The sequence below is a fragment of the Temnothorax nylanderi genome, unplaced genomic scaffold (genome assembly GCF_030848795.1).
Source record: "Temnothorax nylanderi isolate EJ_2023f unplaced genomic scaffold, tnyl_v1.0 TNYL_tig0236_pilon, whole genome shotgun sequence".
NCBI lineage: Eukaryota > Metazoa > Arthropoda > Insecta > Hymenoptera > Formicidae > Temnothorax > Temnothorax nylanderi.
Genome location: NW_027249298.1, coordinates 137,561 through 160,305, shown reverse-complemented (window position 1 = coordinate 160,305; position 22,745 = coordinate 137,561). Strand labels below are relative to the sequence as shown.

The 22,745-nt window shown below is 40.5% G+C and overlaps 1 protein-coding gene and 1 long non-coding RNA gene across 4 annotated transcripts in view; one reads left to right on the top strand and one right to left on the bottom strand.

The window, feature by feature from the left end:
* The window catches only part of Scrt (scratch), a 30,002-nt gene extending 19,905 nt beyond the window's left edge, over positions 1-10,097 (bottom strand). Inside the window, exons 1-3 of one of the 2 annotated variants that reach the window (XM_071718038.1) lie at positions 8,652-10,097; positions 5,381-5,437; positions 427-1,216 (exon numbers count right to left, since the gene is read on the bottom strand). In XM_071718038.1, coding sequence (XP_071574139.1) covers positions 427-1,216; positions 5,381-5,437; positions 8,652-8,994 — 1,190 coding nt within the window. In that variant the 5' untranslated portion in view covers positions 8,995-10,097. The remainder of the gene's footprint in view (positions 1-426; positions 1,217-5,380; positions 5,438-8,651) is intronic. The other variant, XM_071718039.1, reaches the window with a different exon arrangement.
* The window catches only part of LOC139779637 (uncharacterized), an 82,057-nt gene extending 59,312 nt beyond the window's left edge, over positions 1-22,745 (top strand). For both annotated transcript variants that reach the window (XR_011719952.1, XR_011719951.1), the window contains 2 exons: positions 21,625-21,734; positions 22,181-22,745. This is a non-coding gene — a long non-coding RNA (uncharacterized lncRNA). The remainder of the gene's footprint in view (positions 1-21,624; positions 21,735-22,180) is intronic.

Below are 22,745 nucleotides of genomic sequence, written 5' to 3'. Positions count from 1 at the left end.
TATGATGATTCCCGGACGGTAGGGCTTTCGGGACTTTAGACTGCTTGGGGGCTTCAATTGTAGGCTCAGATGTTTCGAATACAGATACAGGAACATTAAAATTTGTGAACGAGCTTTATTGTCATTTTATTTATCTTCTTAAATGCATAATATCTCCAAAAATTTTACGTTGGATGTAAAATCTACAACATCATTTCTATATTTCATACTGTACGCCCTATAAAGTTTTTTTTTAGTGGTAACGTTAAATGTTAATGTTACTTGATAGACCATTGTTTGCAACGAAAAGACATAAGTAAGATAATACTCTCAAAGCGTTCGTAAATACTGTCAGAATTTCACAATTTGGAAATTACCGCTTTTCTGCTCCGGAGGAGGCGGAGAAACGGGGAAGGGGGTTAAATTATTGAAGGTAACGAGACTCACCTATCCCTGCCGACGTTGCAGTTTCCGCCGGTGGCTTCCGCGGTTGCAGGCGACTGCGGCTGCGGTGGCGTTTGCTCCTGTTGGCGTAGCTGATTGGTCTGCGAGCTAGGCACCGGCACGAGCACGGAGACCGGTATGGATTGTATACCCGTTGTCGGCGCTGGTTGTAACTGTTGCTGTTGCTGTTGTTGTTGCTGTTGTTCTTGCTGGTGCTGTTGTTCTTGCTGCTGCTGTTGCGATGCGGGCACGTTCGGCGTTGCAGCAACAGCGGCGGCGGCGGGCGGAGATGGTGGTGGCGGTGGCGGCGGCGGTGGCGACAGGGTATGAATAAAAACGGAATGCGTGGGTGCGGCAGGCGACGCGCTAAGATCCAGAATGGCTTGCGCGGCGGACAGGTCCTCCTCGGCGGACGTGCGTATCTCCGAGATCGGTTGCAGACTGTAAGGACGGTAGATGTCCTTCTTCTTCGGCGGTAAGGAGAGCGCCGTGCCGGTGCTGGTGAAGGACATCGAGAGGCTCTTTCGCGGCGGCAGGCATAGCGACGCTGCGGTGGACGATGACGAGGACGAGGACGACGATGACGATGACGACGGGCTCGTGGCGATGACCGTCGCCTGATGCGACGACGCTTGGTGCAGACCCGGCCCGGTCAGCACTGGAACCGGTAGCTCTTGCTGCGCGACCGGAGGCGGCGGTGACGGTGCTATCGGACGCGCTAGCTCCGCCGCGGAGCGTAGCGTCGCGTACTTGGGCGGCTCCTCGTGATTGATCCATGCCTCGTGCGTGTAGCCTGAAAGAGGGAAAAAAGTGGATCAATTTATAGACATAATTTATAATAAATAGGCTATGGACTAAAAAGGCATCTTATCTTTCTTTTTTCATAAATACCGATAAAGTCATCAGGGATATTATTTGCGTTTGATCATGACGGTGATTTATTTTATGTCTTTTACGAAAAGAAGAGTAAGCGTTTCGGTACGCTCTGTGTCTAATTTGTGCGCTAAACTACTAAATTTACTAATTAATGAGAGGTCGGGATGCATCAGCGATCCAGTAATCCTAGTTTGGAATATTGCCGTTTATTTGTTATCTACTATGTATTTTTTCTTATAAAGATATCTGTGAATTCGACTTTAATTTGTTCAATATGTAAGTCGTAAAGTGCGCAAACATAAAATGCGAATCGGACAACCATATTTGACACTAAATGCTCGAAACGTTCGTAGTGGAAACGGACAGTAACTGCTATCCAATTTATAATAACCCCTTGAGAATTTTTTCGAATAAAACATTCGCGATACAACGAGGCGAAAGGGTGACGAAGGTGCGGTGCATACACGTATAACATCTCACTCATTCTCGGCGGCATGAATATTCGAGTTCGTGAATCACTCACGAGAGTTGCGTGGCGTTTCATTTCCTGCGCGCCAGCTGTTTCCACCATATACGGTCATTAACGGGCATAAAGGGGACGGAAAAAAAAGTCGGGTGCAGGAGTCCGGGTGCGCCAGTAGTGGTGGTAGCGCGCAGCACGTGAACGCGGGGGTGTATAATAACGCGGTATGTATCTGTTGCGCGTCGCTCGCTGTTGCGCCAGGGTTGTCTAGGGACGAAATGCGAAGCTCACATCGCTGTTCACAGAGGCAGAGGGAAAATCGGGAAGAATTCAAGCGGAATGCAAACGGCGCGTCTAACAACGTGTTCTTTCAAATACTCTACTTTTTTTACCGTCGTTATATGAGAGTACGCATCATTAAGCCATCGCAATAAAAATACCAGCTCCTCAATCATTGAGAATTTTATTCTTACAATTAGAGGCTTTTTTGCAATAGGTCTATTTTAAGGATTTTAAATAATTGATTAAGAAATTTATTGAAATGTTGAAATTTGTACGCAAAACTACCACGTTTTCTAAACTTGTGCTAACGATATTTCAAGAATATATTCTATAATCAGCGCCAAATTTTGCCAAATTATAAAATAGGCATTTCTCTGACGCTTACAGTTACGCTTTTTGATCGGTTAATATCAGTTAAAATTTTTTATTGTAAATTTTAGGTAATTATAAAATTGATATTAATCCATCTAATCACAGTTCAATCTTCGCGTATGTAAGTATACTCTTGCATTATCTTTTATAATGGCATTCTAGCGAAAAAAAGTAGATGATAGAGTATGATGATATTTAATACTTATTAAAACAAAATTACAAAAAGTAATTAACAAAATTAACATGACGTTATTATTAAGCGAATGATAGTGGAATAATAATATGATAAATACAGAGTGTTCTAGGTCAATGAAACTTCAGGGTCTTACATGAAATTGAATTTGAAACAAAAAAGCTCTTATAAACATAGGTCCGCAAACGTTTCGTTACAAAATTTACTTTAAAAAAGGGATATTACAAAGGTTATACATTAATAAGACTATTAATAAGACCATTCAGAAGGACAACAATTTTATTAAAAGTAATAAGAAAAATAATTTTTAATTAATGCACTTTTGGCATTTATGCAATATTGACTCTCTGCATCGTGCTAACTTTTTAACAAAGCGTTTCCGGATCTATGTTTATTATATAGGAACTTTTTTGTTTCAAATTCAATGTCCTATGAGATCCTGAAGTTTCATTGACCTGACCTGGAGGACCCTGTATATTCTTCGAGATTTGTCGATTTCAAGATGTTTTGGATAAGCTTGCGTCTTCTATCGCATCGTTTTAAATCGCTATTATGTGCAATTCTTTATATCAGGATGGTACCTTGTTATTAGTTATTGATGCCGTTTAAATTCCATTTGTGTTTCTTTTATTTGTTCCTGACAATGCGATGGAGCACGCAACACGACTTTCGATGTTTTGCGCCATGAAATCGATACGCGTGCCGTCCAGCGGATTACGTAATACGAAAGCCCATGCCGTAAGCAGTGAAGACACTTTTACGCAGGGAATTAATGACCGTTTTCATATCTTTGATTTAAACGTCTCAATAATCTCAGTTATATATTGATCATCATTACAGAAAGGACATTTCTTTTTGACTCAATCTTTCCTTGAAGCCAAATAATTATGTGGAAAAATGTTATAGCACGAATGTGCTAAAAAAAAGAAAATTGAATTTTATCACAAAATATATTAAAAAGTTTATTTTAAAGTATATTGCAAAGCTATGATTAATAATAACGGTTAATAATAATTTTTATCAAATAAGGAATTTAATGAAGAACAATTTTGTGCGAGAGCTTTTTCTATTTCTGAAAAAATTTATATCTACTACTTTTTTAAATAATAATTTAACTATTACTTTTAATATATCCGTTTTCTTTTTGTTATATTGTTGTTATATTCGACAATAGGCATATTTAACGAACAGGATGATATTTTACCTTGTTGAAAAACTAAAATAGTCTTTTATTGAAATATGCTTTATCGAAAAAATTTTCCTTCATGTGGAAATTTACTTTGTAATCTATTTTTATAATTTCCGAAGCATTGAATATTTTAATAACTGTGCGCTCTTCCCCTTTCAAGTCAACATTTTTATTAAATAAAAATAGCTAAAAAAATAAATAGCTATGTAAAGGCTCGTTCGTAATTTTTGACCACGTGTATTTTCTAATAAATTTCAGCGGTAAAACGGCACGCTTGGCTCTTATTGCCCATATTAGATTTTAATTAAAAAAATAAATAAAATTATTGCTTCAGTCCAAACATAATTTGCCTAAACATTTTCTTCCTCCGTCAGCCATAGTTAATAAACTTCGCATTTTGATGTTAAAAAAACTCTGTTTTAGTCATCAACAAGAAGTAAGAATCATCACGTACTTCAGACGCGCCTCGTACCGAACGCTGTTCCAGCGAGGTACTATTTTTCCCTTCGACGGACCCTTGCGAGAGTTCTAGGAGAAGGCGGGCACTCGCGATAAATCAGAAAAGTGTGCTGCGCGCGCGATCGATCAGCTGGCGCGTACCTATTATTGGCTGAAATAAAGGGAAGTCAACACAGAGGTAAAGGAGAGCGACCGTGTCTGCAAGTGCATTTCATCAACGGCAGAAGGAGCGCAGTTGTGCGGTGGGTCGAGGAGGGAAGGGTGAAGCACGGGGCGTGCAGGAGGGTTGTATGGGGACGGCGAGGGGGGAATCAATAACGGCGAATGAATGCTCCGCACGCGCTCCCACAAGTCCGTTGATTCTAGGCCCTTTTAAAGACCGATAAAAATCTCCGTTGCGTTTAATGTTAATGCCGAGCTTTTCCTTTCGATCCGGTCTTTTTTTTTTCTCTCAGGCGACCCGAAGATTGAAGTATGTTGGAAGCGACGCGACAGCGACAGCAAAAATTAATAGATTGTTATTTATTAATTAATTTGCATGTTTCGTCATATTGGGGCAGTCATTGAGTGGCGCTGTCTATATTTATGAATGCGTAAGTGGATTTAAAAGAGAACGTTTTTATAAAAGATATAGAAGAAAAGAAAGAAAAGAATGTAACTTGTAAGGTCTCGTTCTTACAGTTCATTATTTTATTATTATATTTATTTGTATATCTCTCGGCGTATAATTTGGCTATAAATGGTACTTGTTCAAAATTCTTTGATTAATCAAAAATACTTTTTCGAAAAACTATAATTTAAAGTATTTAAACGAATGAAGAATTTACTATTTTCGCTGGCGTTATTATTATCATCGGAATAAAAATGAAAAAGGTCCGCTTTTAATAAATCGAAGAGTATATAGCCTCTTATCCAAAGTATCAGATTAAATCAGATTTATATATTAATGCCGTGATAATTTCTGGCTCTATCTAATTTAACATCTTATAATTAGGAAACAATGAAATGATTATGTAGAGTGATGTATAAAGTGGCATGGATTATCTATGACTTCTAGGTGAATTCTATATCTACGTTATCTATCACAGATCACAGATATAGCCCATAAAGCATATTTATATACCTTGAATGAACATTCCGCACATTCCTGTCGGTTTATCGCCTCTGATCTTTATCGACCCTGTGTGCGCAAAACAAAAACAGCAAGTATAAATAATTATACTTGATCTATCAAACTATGTCTACATAATTAAACGAAGTAATACTTTTGTACTGTTGAATTACTTGCAATAGCTATTATTTATTCTCGCATCTAGAGAGAAAATAAGCATCTAATAATATTTATATGATAATAATTGATTGTATGAAGAAATTTCATACAATAAAAGAAATTAAAACTTTAATTTTTAAAGCTTTACACGCTTTAAGTAATAAAACGTTTTCTATTGTATTGCGATAGATGTGTATTATATATATATATATATATTTAATATTTTATATTTAATAAACAGGAAATATAAATACATAAATTTAGAAAAATGTCAGATACCCATAATGAAATCTTGGTAATAAAATTTTTTTGTGCGTGTGGATAATTTCAACGAGCTGTTTAGACTTTCTAATTAAATTATATCTTTAACGATAAGTTATGGGAAGATTAATAGTATCATTTCTATCTAAGATATCCTTTGCTATAAGAAATATTATTATTCTCGACTTTGCCTCACAGAGGCAATGGTCAAAAATGTAGTGAGATCATATCACATAACATATTACATTACTTAGTGAGTAAAAACCAATCGTTAATCGCGCTACGAAAGTCAAGGACGATGAAACCTGTTAACAGACGTAAGTCCTTACGCTTTTCTTGCGTGACTGTAATTTATTATCCTGTTAGAAACTTAATCTCTGCGATAATGGATGAACTTTATGATACTTTTCATATAACTTTTTAATTTAATATTTGCAAATGTGTGCAGACACATAAATAATTGTTAACATTTTTTAAACATTAAAAATTACAATAAAAAATTCGTATATAAAAAATGGCGGGCACAAAATTCTTTATTGTATGGACGAAAGCTTCGTTGTAAAATATTCTTCAGATTTGAAAAATTTGTATTAAATATAAAATTATTCGATGTTAATTAAAAACAATTATTTTAAACATTTATTGAAAAAAATTACTCGGTCAAGTTTCTCGATCAAGTTACTCGAATACATATCTTATGCTTTTTTGGTGAACGTTGCACTAAAGTTTTGCATAATCTTGAATTGTGTCGAAAGTGTTGAAGAAATTGATTGGCAAAACTCAATCGTAGTCACACATCGTGTGAGGCACATAGCGACACGCAGAGAACACTTGTTACATAACAGCGTCATTTGCGCCATTGTACGAGCACGTGCGCACTGCACTGTCTATAAGCTACATAAATGAGATAAAAAGAGGTCGTTACTCTGTAGTCCTGGCTTTCAAGAATACTTATAGGCGTTAGCTTCAAAGCGTTAGCGATTGACTTGTGCACGCAAAATTTTTATATATGCCCGGTTTTTACAGAATAAATTCATGTAAGTGTCGCACATATTATAAAAACACAATTATTGTCGCACAATTATAACAAGAATATAAATTTTTTAATAATTTTATTATATTATTTTACGACACTTATCTTATTAAATAATAATAATAACATTCCTAAATGGTAGAAACGAATTTCTGCTACTTTTGTATTTTTACATGTATTTTACACATATATGATAATATGTTAAAATGTAATACACAGTAAAAGAAAAACATTTTGTACTTGTGTTGAAATTTACCCGTGTAGAAATTTTTAACATACACTTGTGTTAATCTATACTATTATTATGTAATATATTGTCATTGTGTTATTTTGACTTTTCTGCGTTAATATTCACCGTTTCTAAGATTTAAAATAACATAATTTATATGTTAAAATGAACAGATTGCCTTACTTTCCTCTCTATAAGAGTTCCTATCTGTTAAATCGACATGTTTCTTATGTTATATAGGTATTATAAAGAGATATATTGCTACGCTGTCTTCTGTCTTCTGTAGGAAAAAGAAAAAAGAAGAAATAATAACATCATTTAATGTAAGAATAACATTTTATTTTAATTAAATTTAACATTATAAATAAGTTAATTTAACATAAACTTTGCTTCTAGATAACGTCCACGTGTTACAATTTCGTGTTAATTTTTCATATTTTTATTTTTTATTTTATTTACATATTTGTCTTCTATTAAATTAACATGAAAATTAGAGTGGACAAATTCGGACACGTAAAATGTGTTAAATTTAACACAAAATTTTTTATTATGTGTATGAGAAAATGTAATATATTAAATAAAAAATTTAATAATAAAAATTTAGGAAGTGTCCAAGCATTTTTACTTTTTAAAAAAGCCTTCCAATTGTTGCGAATGTTTTAAAATTGCTAATACTAAAAAAGAACTGCTTTCCTCATATTTTTTTAGTACGATTACGTAATTCATATGTAGTACGATTACGGAATTCACGCAATGTTATTATAGCAAGGTATAAATGCAAAAACAAGCTTCACGAAGAGTACTCGACAAATAGCCCACTTGACCGTATCGTATAGGCGTATTCTCATCAGCATCTACGTCACAAAAGCAATTCGACCGTTCTGGATACGCGGACGGTTACACAACAACCCCCGACGTCAACGCAATCAGCTTCCACTCTGTTTGATTGAGAGTTCAATAAATGCGATAAGCGAAATAAGTCTAATGATATATTGGGCCCGTGACTCAATGTTCAGGGTGCCGAACGCTCGTCGACGTCGAATGCGATCGACAATCTACGAACGGGTGTGTCGCCATGTACGCATGTATCGTACGCGGACACATGGCCGACTATAACTTTGCGGGCGGTTTCCCACAGGTCGCGGAAACGTGATCGCGTAATCACGCACGATTCCACGACCTTTAACGGGCCTATCTTTCCCGCATTCCCGACGGGCCATCGTGCTGCCGTAATCATGGCGCGTTTAAACAGCTACCGCAATCTGTCTATAGCGCACGCTGGCGTGTAATAGACGGGTGTGTCACCCTGCGTGCTCGGACGCATGGTCGGACTCCGCCGTATCATCTCGGAGTAGGAACAACTGGCTTCCGCGGAAATAAATGAAAGAAAGAAAAACGACGAGATCCCCACATTGTCCTTTTTTCGCAGATCCCAGCAAACGTTCCTAGAGGGAAAACCCCTCGATCTTGGGCGTGGCGCGTCTAACCCTACACCCCGCAAGCGGTATACGCCGCGTAAAAGCGGGTGGATTCGTGCGACCGCGTCACGCTGCCGCGGGGGCTGAAGCGAGCAGGAAGGGCCCCTCGTGAGCTTCACTTACCATGATAGTAAAGGGCGCCGGAGGCATTGAGGGGTGGCGGACTGGGGGCAGTGGCCCCCGCCGTGGGACTGTGCGGTCCCCAGCAGGTCTGCTGATGATCGACCTGGTGATGATTATCGACGTCTCCGACCACGTCGATCTCCTCGTCCTCGGGTTCATGCCTGCGCTTCTCCATCGCATCCGCGGTCTGATGTAGAGCGTGATGTTGATGATGCTGCGCCTGTTGTTGTTCCTGCAGAACGGCCCCGAGTGGCGTCGCGTCCTTCTGCTCGTTCTGCTGATCGTCCACGCGCGCCTGCCACTGATTCCACTTCCACTTTTTCGCCATGAGACAGCGTGGCATAATGACAATACAGATCCGTTGTCCCAAGGCCGCCGACACCAGGGGTAGTAGTTGGCAATGGCGATTGCCGTCGTCGTCGTGGTGGCCCGGTCACCAGGAACGGCGGCTTCGACCTCGGAGCGGGACACCCACGCGGCACACCACCACCGACACGCTCAACACCAACAACCGCAGCACCAACCGCACCTGCACCGATGACGCCACCGACGTCGTCACGATCGACGATCGTCGCGACTACGGCGCGTCCGTCGCCGTCGCTGCTGGCTGCTACGCCTACTGTACCGCGGACGACGTCGTCGCCGTCGTCGTCTACGCGACGTCGACGTCTACGTCGCGCCCGTCCGTCACCCAGCCCGGCCGTCTGTGGTGGTTGCGGCCCGTCGGACGACCGGTGGACGATGAAACCGTCTCGGTTGGGTGGCCGCTCGCTGGCCGACTTCGCCTTCGTCCTACGTGGTACGCGCTGGTGTGGCACCTGCAGTCTCGTCATCGGCGCGGCGAGGGCGGCTCCTTAAACGGATGCACCACCGCCACCATGCCAGCTCGCCAGCGGCCTGCAATCCTCGCGAGTCTCCTCCGGTCTCTTTTAGTTTTCCGCGTCCGCTCGAGAGGGTGATCGTTGAGGAGACTTACTCTATACTCCGTACTTTCCGCTCCGGTTTGCGCTCGTACGATGGGTAAATATGCCTGTGCAACGTGTGCACGCGGGGGGTGTATGTATATTCGTGTGATACTGTGTACGTGTCTGTATGCGTGTTTGTCCGGGGGGGTGACTCTTCTCTTGCGCCCCGAGACTTGCCGAGTGGACCGACTGACTGACTGACTGACTGACTGACTGAGAACCGTCCGTCCGTCCGTCCGTCCGTCCGCCCGCCCGTCCGTCCGATACTCTTCCGGTCGCTCCCTGTCGCGGCTCTCGCCAGTGACAGGGGGTGGCCTCGAATACGACGGCGACGACGGGGTGCGACTGTTTAGTCGGTGGCGCTGCCGCTCCGCGTTACCATCCCCTCGGCCCTTTATCCCTTCTCCGCGGCGCGGCGGCCTCCACCTCTGTCACGCTCACGAGGTTGTCCTCGTCACTCACTGCAGGCTCGACTAGTCAGCAGCACCCCCGGCGTCCCTCCGATGCGGCTCCCCTGTGGACGGAATCGAGGGATGGCGCTGCTGCCGCCATCGTTGCTGCTGCTGCTGCTGCTGCTGCTGCTGCTGATGGTCTCGTACGAGGGGTTGTACACAGCTACCCCTCGAAAGTGCTGATGTCGGTTCTCGATTCCTGCAGGTCGCTCGTTGTGGTTGCGCGTACGTGATATGCGCGCGTGGCACAGGAACGAGCGTGTGTTGCCATTGTCAGTGGCGTAGAACGCGAATTCTTTGCACGTTATCGCAGTCGTTAATCGGCGGCCGGCGCACTTTCGTAAAAAGCTGGGCGACATTTTGGACAGGGAGAAAAATCAATTTCTTTATTAAAGCAAAAACGGATACATAATTCCACAATTTTCGAATTATAAACGATCGAAAAAGACATCAGATCTTCACGAACTAAACTAACTCAGAGTTTTATTCAAATATAATAAAACTATATATTCTTTGGATAAACTTTTAGTTTATTTTCTCTCCTTCTATCTCTCTTTAATAGAATGTTATTAATTTAAAGCTTAATTATAAAGATATATAATGTTTAAAATATAATCGTTACAAAAACGATACCCAGTGAACATTAAGAGGTCCCAAGTATGTCTAAAAGGGCCTTGAAATTTCCAAGACGTCTTAAGGAACTATCGAAAAGACGACTTTATGACGTCTTTAAGATGTCTTATGTCTCGATAAATGACGTCTTAGAGACATTGTCGTATAAATGTTTTTAAGACATTATTTTAAGACGTTTTTTTAGACGTGCATGTTGTCTATAATTTAAAAAATACAAAGGAAGAGCTAGCGTTGCTTGTAGTAATTAATATACTATTAATCCAAAAAAGTATGCTACTTTATTATAAGAGTAAACTCCAAGACAGCATCATGTTCAAAATCGGGACATAAGACGTCTTAAAGACATCTTTTAACCATCATTTTGTAAAACGTCTACAAGATGTCTTAAAGACGTCTTTTAACCATCATTTTGTAAAACGTCTACAAGATGTCTTAAAGACGTCTTTTAACCATCATTTTGTAAGACGTCCACAAGATGTCTTAAAGACGTCTTATGTCCCGATTTTGGACATGCGTGCTGTCTGAAACTCCACGATATAACTGATACAAATTGTGCTGTACCGTGATTTATACACCGTTCCTATATACCACCGCTCATCATATTTTACGTACGAGAAACGGATTCCATCGAATGTCATCTAACGGCTGAATAATGCGACATTTGCATATACGTTTAAAGATGTCATGAGTAAAATTATTTTTAAGACGTTAAGGATAAGACGTCTTTAAAACGTCTTTTAGACATGCATATTATAGAAACCTACGCATCATTTAAATTATTAAAAATTAAGTCATATTTAAATTAAAGAAAGAAAAAAGTGGCGATGTATACCACACGCAGCGACATAAACTGTATATTGCAACTGCAATATTTCGCTTTGCCTATGTAAACGATGATTTCGTATTCTTAGTACGTACACACGCGGCACCATACTATGCGTAAAGTTGAATTTATGTTGCACCACGTATTTGGAGCTCGCTACGTAGACTGGGTCGCCCAGCCTGATTTAAAAAGGAGATTGGAAAAATGTAAAATAGGAAGCCGCAGTTACAATACGTTGTACTCTTCACCACGCTTGCATTTATTCTGAATAAGAGCGGTGAGCTAAAGCTATTTCTGCGATTTTATATATTTGTCACATTTTTTAATTATAAAACAATTCAAAGTTTAGTTATTTGTTAATTTTATTTAACAATTATCTAACTGTATTTAATTGTTATGTTGTGTTTTAACAAATTTACGGGCTAATTATAAGTTCGTTTCTCGGAGAATCGATAACAGTCTCTGCAATTTTTGCTACTTCTCCATTTTCTCTACAATTCTCTGCAATCTACAATATCATATAATTGCAAATAAGAGTATACGTATATCCTGAGTAGATAGAAACGCGATTGCCGCGAGGCGTGCGACGGACTTTCCAGGGATGGTTTAATCGGGGACGAGATTTCCGGTAAACTGGCAAAGACTCTCGATCCGGTCATCGACCTCTTAGCGCTATGCAACGCGCTATAAGCGTAAGCTATCTGTAAATCTTTTCCTCGCAAACTCTACCGCTGTTTATCGCACCGTGCCGCGTCCGGCGCAACACATGTACGTATACGCACGCACGCATATACGCGTATCCCGGGACTCCTGCAAAAATTGAAGGGGGAACAGCTGGTCGGGGTGCCACGTTTCCGAGCCTCGTTCCTGGCGTTACGACGAGCGTTTCCTTTTCTATCCTCCTTTCCTCCTCTCTCTCTCGCTCTCTCTCTCTCTCTCTCTCTCTCTCTCTCTCTCTCTCTCTCTCTCTCTCTCTCTCTCTCTCTCTCTCTCTCGTTCTCAAGCGAGACGAAGAGAGAATGGAAGAGAGAGAGGGTAGATGGTAATTCCTACGGAAGATTGGCTGCATAGTAGCGATACCAAGGCGATATACGTCGTCTACTTGTTGTCGCCGACAACGGTGGTAGTGCGGCGACGGCGACGGTGGTGGTGGTAGTGCAAGCAAGGGTGGCGCACGTCGGGGCGATACTACGCGGGGATGTATCTCCCCCTTGTGCAAAAACGAGGAGAAACGAGGGTGGCGCGGCACGAGCGTAGTAGGGAGGAAAGCGATAGGGCGATAGCAGCACGCGGAGAGCGCGCGAGAGGGTGACGAGAGGAGAGACGAAAGGGGTGGGGCGAGGGGGCGAAAAGGGAGAGAACGGGAGTCGCACATGCGCCTGCGTTCGGCATCGACCCGATGTCTAGGCAACACCTGGTAGCGCCCCACGTGCCACGTTAGGGTGGCACCAGCGTCACTCCGCTCAGACCGCGCGCGCGATCCATGCTCCCCGGTATCGAATATCCCACTGGCCTTCCTCCCCCTCCTGCCAGCCCCCCTTTCCTTTGTCGGGGGTATCACGTCTACTGACCCACGCCAACGGAGGAGAGACGAGATAGACGTCCTTTCGTTCCTCCTGAATTCTGCGCCCGATGCACGCGCCGCGGATGCCCGGCGCGGCGCGGCGCCGCGACGAGGGAATTCCTTTTTCGGGGTGGGGCGCGCAGCCGGAATTTCGATACTCGAGCTCGCGCGCGCGGGTGGGTCCATCGCTGCGCAAACGATTCGAGGGGCGGGGGGAGGGTGGGGAAACTCCAGTATGCCGTGTAATGCTGATATTACACGCGTCGCGAAACGCGATCCCGCCGAACGCGCGCCGAAAGCGGACGATGGGATAGAAAATTTTTTGCGTTGCAAATTGTTCCGTCTCGAGTCTTTTATGCAATGTGCAACGTGTATGATAAATTGGCTGTACAAATATAATGTCGAATTCAGACAGACCGTTCCCGTTCGAAGGAGATTCGGGGGTTGATACGAGAAGAAGCTAGTTTAGGCAAGAGAATAAGGAGATAAACGAGGTATATGCGACGCGTTCTTATTTTCTGGAGGGTAAAAATACAGTTACTGCCGTATACGATTCGTCCCACGATCCATTCTCCTTCCCCATCATCCCTTCCTTCAGAAATTAGTTCCTCTGCATCCTCACCCTCTCGACCCTGCTCTGTCGACACAGTTAAATGCGAGGAAACCTCGATATTTGAACTCGATAAAGAGAATTGGGAATTTCTCCCGCGAATAATATTTGCTAATTGGAACTTTCTCGTGGAGAAATAGAAGGATGTTATACAGGGTGACCTAGAATTCTCGTTCGAGCTCCACGTGATGCATTGAGTCTTTCGGCTATTTCGATCCCGTTTCCTCAAATCCGGATGGAAAGATCTCAATTTGGAGAATATTACCTAATTACTTTAAATTAAATTATAACTGGCTGAAACAAAAGTGGCAAATCGATTTTGATTTAATTATTGTATAAATATTAAAGGGAGATGCTGGAGTGACGGCCGAACTTCCTCGATGTCGATAATGTCAACATTTTTAATTTTGTTTTCCCTATATCTGTCTTTGTCTAACGAAATGACATCTGTCCTTGTTCAATTGCTGCGCCATATTTCGCTACACGCAATACTACTCATCATATCAACCTGCATATGCTTTTGCATAATAAAAGTTGGACACATATAACTTTTTTTCTAGACTTTTATCTTGGTTCTAATTGCACGATATTGTTCTTAAATGTTTTCCCTAAGGGTGCTGTAATCTCATTTTGTATATATAAACTGCAGTATTTTTGTATTAAGCAAATATTGTCGTCAGTGACAGCTCTATGTGCCGAAATTTTTAATTTTTTTTTCGTTTTTTATGTAAAATCGACTGCAGCACCCTCCATTTTTGTGCGTACTTTAATTCTGTAAAAAAGTTTTTTCAATTCCGTAAAGCCAATTCAAAGTTTTATGTGTTCAAAAAAATGTCGGTAATTACTGCCACTACAGCATCCCCTTAAAGACGTTATATAAAATTGATGGAGTCAGTTATTTTCTTGTAAGTATCGAAACCTTAACAGCAGTAATATCCTGTATGTCTATAGAATATACTAAAGATGTACTTAATATACTGAGAACATTCTTATAATATCTTATACTTTATGATATCCTGTGAATATTCTCAGAATATTCTCAGAACATATGCTATTAGGGAAATAATTTTAAATAAGATATCTGAAATCTAAAAGATATTTAATCTATTAAAGTTATAAATATTATCAAGCAAGACTTTTGTTTCTATGTGTTCATGTATTTGTTCTAAAATTCGTTTTATATTGCGATCACCATGTATATACATTCTGCTATATATGTATATAAATAATGCGATTATGCCGATAAAATATTATTTACATTTAGACTTAACATGTAATTTAGTCCACGGAACTTTGTTCGTTCCGTTAATCTTTGTTTTGAATGTATAATATAGCAACAGAAAATTGATCGCTACAATTCGAACTTCTCTATTAAGACAATGAATTATTTCCGTCTTGTGGAATTATCATGCGAGCCCATTATCTTTTGCGTAATCTCAGCATGACAGCATTTCTCTCTCTCTCTCTCTGTCTCTCTCTCTCTCTCTCTCGCGCGCGCGCGCGCGCGCGCTCACTCTCTCTTTCTCCTGCTATCACGTAATATAATATTATTACGCTGAAATTTTGCTTTGGGGGGGAGGAGAGGGAAGCTTCAAAACGGGGAAGCCAATCTATTATCAAACGGTGCACCCACAAAGAGCAGATAAGCCTTTACGTAGCCTCGCCTCTCACCTAGCGACACCGGTTACGCGAAATCGTTATTAATTAGTCCAGCTTATCGTAAAGTATCGGGGCCACGCTGAGGTGCTTGAATTATTTCCACGAACGCGAGCGAGCTCGGTCACGTAGACTATTTACCCTAAACCCTTCTCCACGGTACAGTGGAACGCATTAATGGATGATCTCCCGCACTACTCTCATGTTATTCGCGGGTCAAAGGAACGGCAGCACACGCAGTGGATAGCGGAATATTTAGCGTACCTACTGTGCCGATTTCGTAAAGAATCCAGACTAAGCCAGCATGACTGAACACGCTCATGCAAAATAAACAATTTGTTCGTTCGTGTTTGTTCGCGTTCGTTGACTTGGTCTGGATCCAGCTTTAGATAGACGCCATCAATGCTGTGTGTACACGATACAATGCACGAAGAGAGGATACGCGCGTTTACGTCAAACGAAGCGACTCTTCTCTCGCATACCCTTTTCCCTCTCTACGTTGAGTCTGCCACTGGTAAGTTAACGTCGAGCAAGACGTATGCGTGCGACGAATAATTTACGAGGCTCCGATTTAGATCCCGATTCGGCCACTCGGCTCCACGGGGGTACGCGAATCGGGGGTGAGATTGCAGTGCAACCTCGGGAATGAAATCAGCCCACCCGCGACGTAAGCGATACGAATCGCGCCGACGCCGACGACACGCCATTCGCTCGTGTCCTCTCTCGTAATCTCTTTTGAGATATACCTGAAAGGTTGTCGATGTGGAAAAGCCCCGAATCGCTCCGGGCGTTATAAAGAGAGCGCCCGGTAACGAGATATAAACTTTGATATTTCGCCTCACCCGTCGGTGGTCCCGTCTCTGTATGCCCCAATCGGGGCTACGCAAATATTTTGATTTCAGGCCGGCGCCGACGTTCGTCGGCGGAAATTTCTCTATGTACGCCAGGACGAACGCTTTCGTTCTTCATCGTCGGGGAAGAGAGTGGCTGAATAGCAACGCGCCCTTTTCCAATTACGCTTACCCCTTTCAGGGGGTTATTGAATGGGGACGTATAACAAGGGGCTTATGTATTATGTATCGAAATTTCATATCGCCGCGCCGTCTTGTGCACGTCATTAATTTTCATTCTGACCTTTCACGATTATTCGGCTTCAAGCCGATCTTAACAATATTGCCAAAGGTAATCACGTAGTTATACTAAATCTCCATATTTTTCTCTCTGGATTTAATATAATATAAATAGTACTGGTTATAAAAGAAAGGAGATAATTGTCAATACTGTATGTACGTTCCCTCGAATCTCCTCCACCAAAGCGAAACGCAATTCTACACAAAATCGAATCAGAAACGAATTGAAACCCATGTTTTCAAAATCCGATTGTTGTCACGTTGCTGTCGTATAAGTCGTTTAACTCACATTCACAGGTAGTTGATTTCGTTGTCCGGATTTCACCGGCTTCACCGGCGCGTTCGGTCGCGCTCCATGCTTGCCCGCAAGAATGGGGGACCTCGAGTTTCGGTCCGCAACCTGCCCCCGCGTACTTTATTTCGGAGAGCGCTCCGCAAACTTACGCACGAGTTATAGGATCACATTTTTACACACGACGGCGATTTTTGTGTAGATGGAAAATTGACAAAGTTTTGAAAAAAGAAGAAATAAATAAATTGCGTAAACTAATCAAGATAATGTCTTTTCTAACTGAAAGGAAATAAGATCTATGTATTCTTCAAAATTCTAGAAATAATAATGGAAGAGAAATGTATAAAATAATCGGTAGTCGATTATTTAATTCAATCATTTATAGACCTGCTCTCGGCGTTTAGGGGGTGGTCTGACATTCAAGGTTTCGGCTGCTGGATGAACCAAATTTCAGGTAACTATGCGAAAGATCGATCGTCGTGCTCGTCGTTCTATGCACGTTGTACGTACGGGCTACCCTGCACGGTTCGCGTGATTTCAATCGCGGAACACTTTGACGTCCCGATATATCGAAGCAAGGATAAAAAAGACCCGATGCTTTATGCGGCTGCATGTATAGCTCGGCGATTGACTCCATTCTGCGCTTTCCCCGCTTTTCGTGCCGACATGCCGTGTTCCTCGCTCGATGGACAAAGAACAATAAACAGCCAAAAACACGTGATTACCTTCGGCAATTCCGAGCCGTATTTTCGAGCGCCGCGCCGCGGACACGGTGGCAAGAAGTAGCGACGGGGAACGATACTTAAGCGTCTTAAATGTTTCTTACGGTCTTGGATTACAGCGTCGTGACGATAAAATTATCGAGAAACCTGTTACTTGTGGTTACGAAGATTATTCAATTAATTTAAATACCTTTTATATCGCACATAAAGAATTCTGTTAATTTTAATATGGATAACGCATGTAAATTTAATATGCGGATGATACGTGTAATTTTAATGTGCTGCAAGTTGCAATGCGTGCAGTTAATTTTTCCATGGACGAGTTCGTTGAAACAATGCTGATTGTTTTTTATCGGAAAAATAATTGGACGTAATAAAATTCGAATATTAATTTGCCGACAAATTACATTTTTACTGAATATAAAAAAAATATATATCGAGATTGAGTAACAGACGAATGAAAGTGCTTGGAAGCGAAGCTTTCGAAGGACAATATTTCCTCTCGCGAGTATTACATTAAATATGACGTCTCCCTTCTGGAAAATCTTGAGAGAACAGACCTTTCGTTTTTCCCTTTTGCTTCATTATGCATTATTTATCTTACTGAGTTTGCCACTGCGCATTGCGTCATCTCGTAATCTACTTATCCATAAAAGTGGAACGTAGGTCCTTCCGCATTGTGAAAAGTGCGGCTGTTTGAAGTATTAACTTGTCGTTGTTACTCCGCGAGAGAGAGAGAGAGAGAGAGAGAGAGAGAGAGAGAGAGAGAGAGAGAGAGAGAGAGAGAGAGAGAGAGAGAGAGAGAGAGAGAGAGAGAGAGAGTGAGTGAGTGAGAGAGTGAGAGAGACGTTTCTCGAAGCATATATTCGTATTCCTCGAACAGTAAGTTACGTCCATTGCTAGGGTCGATACCGCGATAATGTCTGGAATTATCGATCGGCATTAATGGGCTTCTCCTCGCATCGTGAAAATCAAGGATGACAGGGGGGAGAATCCAGGATACACGAGACTTTTGTGAGCCAGTAAAAACCCTCTTCATTGAGAGTAACGAAGAGAACAATACTGAAAGGGAAAATTAATTCCTATAGGATTAAATACATCATAGAGCTGCTATTAATATTGAAAATATGGATTTTTAATTAAAAATATAATCGTACATTATAAATATCTTATTGTTACTGTAAATCGTAGTTGAATTTAACACTTCGGTGAACTTATTCAGATTCGAATGTTTCGTCGAGGAAAAATTTTGTTCGTGAAAACGCAAGACACGCAAGAATTATTCGCATTATTGTCCGACGCACTCAGAAAAAAGTGTAGCATCAGATAGTACAATTGTGAAGATCTCTTCTACAAATAATAGTACAAATAGGGACAGGGATAAATTGTAGTAAATGAGTCTAAAAAATTGTTCTAAAAAATTATTCTCAGATTGTCTGAAATCAATTGACAAACTGCTTAAGACTGTAAAATATTACAATATTAATTCGCGCGTTTGTTTCACAGAATCACAGTTTTTGTGTTTGCATGTGACAAAATAAATTTGCTACAAAATTGTAGTTAATCGGTGTATTTCATATTTTCTATTACATTACAATTTAAAGTTACTTATCTGACAAAATAAGGTCTACAATATTGTGTTAACTTTTTCCGAGAGATTTTTCTCAGTGCAGTTTCTTCCAATAAGATAATTCACGTTGTAGGACGTATTGAGAAGTATTAACGGCAAGATTGAAAGAGCGTGTTTGTCATCGTGTTTGCGTCTCATTGCCACCCTGTGACCCACCCTTTCGCGTAAGCGCACGCCAACTGTTATAGGGGTTCTAAAACAATACAAGCACGGGATGCTGACGTATCTGTAGCACTTTATCGCGATGTATACTCGACGGATTTACAATTTACGATCCTGAAACGAACAGAGATTGGGATCCGGCTGCATGTGTTACGTGTGTGTGTGCGCTTCGCCGTGATGTTTTTAAAGTCAACCTTGTACGTACGTAGACTCGTAATTTGTACTACTGAGAATGACGCAGATCACGCTCGCAATAAAATCAACTTAATACGATACTTGAAACGCTATTTTTCCAATTAACGCTACGCACAGTGTTAATATTACACTGATCAAAATTACAAATTTATGATCTTGCAAATTAAATTCCAGCTTTAGATAATATTATACTTTTATCCTTAACATCCAATTTTATTAACGCATAAAAATAAAAATACAGTAGGACTAAACGCAAGAAATATTGCATATAAATTATAAAAATTAGATATTTCAAACTGATCTAAGAACAATAAAATACTTACATGCTAAAGAGTAACGTACACAAAATGATATAACTTGCATTATATTTTAATTCTTATATAGTTTAATATATGAAACATGTAACTATATTGTAATAGCGATCTTATAATTATGGAAAAACAAAATTATAATATTTCACTCTTGATCTGCTGAAATGTCGAGCTAAAGAGCCTTTATATATACGAATTTTGCGTTTCTGGCAACGCCGCTCCGACTATCCCTCTTTCAAGCACCCTTCCGCAGTTCTAGGGTGAATCATCCCCCCGTCCTCGAGCTCCGACGATAATGCGAGTCCCCGCGCACTTTGTACCGTCGAAGGAGGTCAGGTCTTTGTGTCGGATGATATAAATTTATGCGTAAGGAGAAGAGGGCCGGACCGTGAGATATAGCGGTAACGGAGGAAAATGTCATGGTAGAGAGAGATAAGCGATCGGACGGATTTAGAAGAACAAGTAGGTGAACATGCGAAACGCTGGAGTTTATGACACGGAGATATGTATGCGTGGACATTGTATATTATTGCGATTATTCTTGTCTTTTTTTTTCATCTTTCTCTGGGATACAAATTGTCTGTGTCGCAACCGGCGCAAATCACATTTTTTAAGCGCGGGATGTTGATATTTTGGAATATACAAGTGATCTGTATATATAAGATCCATCTTAAACAAATTCTGTAATGTAATATTTAAATATACCCTATCTAAAAATCTTATACAAATTACTTTCTTTATTCATACGCTGAATCTTCCAATTCCCATTTATATTCTATCTGTTATTTGAATTTATCGTTTTACCCAAAATTTATTCCCCACTCGAAATATATAGCTTATTCATGTGCTATAGGAACGAGGGAAATATAGAAGAATATGGCTGTAAGATTATATGGATGTAAATTGGAAAAATCGCTCGCGTGTATTTCCACGCTTCTGACGTCATAATCGAAGATAGCTGACGTAGACATCAAGGACTTTTAAAGACCTTGTTTGTCTTGGATTTGCAAGAATTGATTTTGTATAATTTCAAACAGGTTCTGTTTAATTCGTTGCGCTAATTCGTCGAAGAGAGTATTTCTTACGTCGTCTTCCTTCAAACAGTTTTCTGTCGTAAAACGCTATAACTTTTGCCTCAGTAACACTTTGACGAATATTTTAGGAGCAGCAGTGTTATTAGCCCGGACGAATTTAATTCTTAATGTCGTTAGCGTCTCCATCGGCTTTCCATTGTAATTCGTGAACGGATTACGTAATCGCGGCCGAATTTTATAGGGTGGAAGGACGAGGATACTTCGATATCTTTTCTCATTTCGGCGTAAATGGCGGATGCACGCGCGGGCGCGAATAATTACGTTGAGAATTTTCATTCTGAGGGATTTTACTTTAAGCTCAACGATTACCTTAAAGTTCTTATAAAATCTTAATTTCTCGAGTGCTCGTTATAAAATTTATTTTTCACACAGTCTGAAACGAGACACGAATAATTTTCTTATTATAACTTTATACAGTTATAGTAAGAGTATTATTAATTGTGAAATTAAGTATCGACCTTGCAAAACAAGTCATTCAATTTTTTTTTAATTCTGCAGAAAATGCACAGGACAATTTTCTTTCTCTTTTCACATTTATGTTAAAGTAAGCTTTTTTTTTAGAATATATGAAGATGCATTAAAGTAAAAGATTAATTTGAGGTAGCCGGTTCCTGATCTTTCGACCGTAGTCATTGTGCCCGTATTATCGTGTTTTAAACGAAGTTTTAAATTTTACGGCTCAACTTTAAAATCTCAAGTTTCACGGCGAGCCCATTATCTAACGTAATTTACAGTTCCAGAGTAAATCATCTCCGTGATACGGCGCTACTTGGGAGACAGCGCGCCTTGGAGAAAAAGCGATGACTACAAAAGGAACGAGAGTGCACGGAAAAGGAATGGAATTGTAAGTCCCACGAGCGGATATCATTATGTGTTATTAACATCATCTATTACTCATTCGTTATAATTGCTATTCCTGTAACAATTACATATTATTTATATGCGCCGCTATATAATTTAGAGCGAAAGTAAAAGAGACTGTGTTAAATGCAGTTTAATAACATCAGACATAAATTTAGACTAATATATCCAAGTCAATTAAAACTCGTTCGAATGCATCAAAATAATGGGCCAAGTTAGTAATTGCATTACGCAGGATAAATGGATCGTTACTGTTAGGAAGAAACATTTATAATCTAAGATCAATTTTCCAAAAACTTCCAATAAAATTCCGTATCAAATAGAAATTCTGTAAATTCTGTAAAAATTAACTTATTACAATTAATAAAGCATCGCCGCGTTTCCCTTTGCTTTCTGTTTTATTTCAACGGCCGCATAAAACGACTGAAGGGTATCTTGGAAAGAAAAGCAACATGGTCTCTTCGCGGGGATGAAATCCATACCACCCACGTGCTATGACGTGTTCGACTTTTACCCTTTGCGCCTCTCGGTGTTTCCAGAGATAACACTCACACACAGATGCGAGACATCCAGCACGAACCAACCCGCGCGCATGCGAGGCGAGACGTAATATATATTTACGTACGCGTCATTTCGCTATACGACGGCCGAAATCGCCCCTTGCTTAATGGAACTACCCTTAACAAAATGGCGACCACTCGAACGAAATTGGGATGTATGGTATCTACACTGGATGCCGCAAATACCTTCAACGCATGAAATCGCAATAATTTTTTGCATACTCGGATGATGAGAGGTTCGTCGGGGAAGAACTCGACATTCATTTAGAGAAGCATTACGAAGCGGCTGGCTCGACAATTTAACGTTCAACGTATCGATAAAATTAAAGATAAATAATAAATCTCATATAATTAATAAAGAAGAAGTTGGAGATAAATTATGTTGAATTTAATGTTTGTTGTGAATCTAATAAAGATAATTTGAAATATGTAAA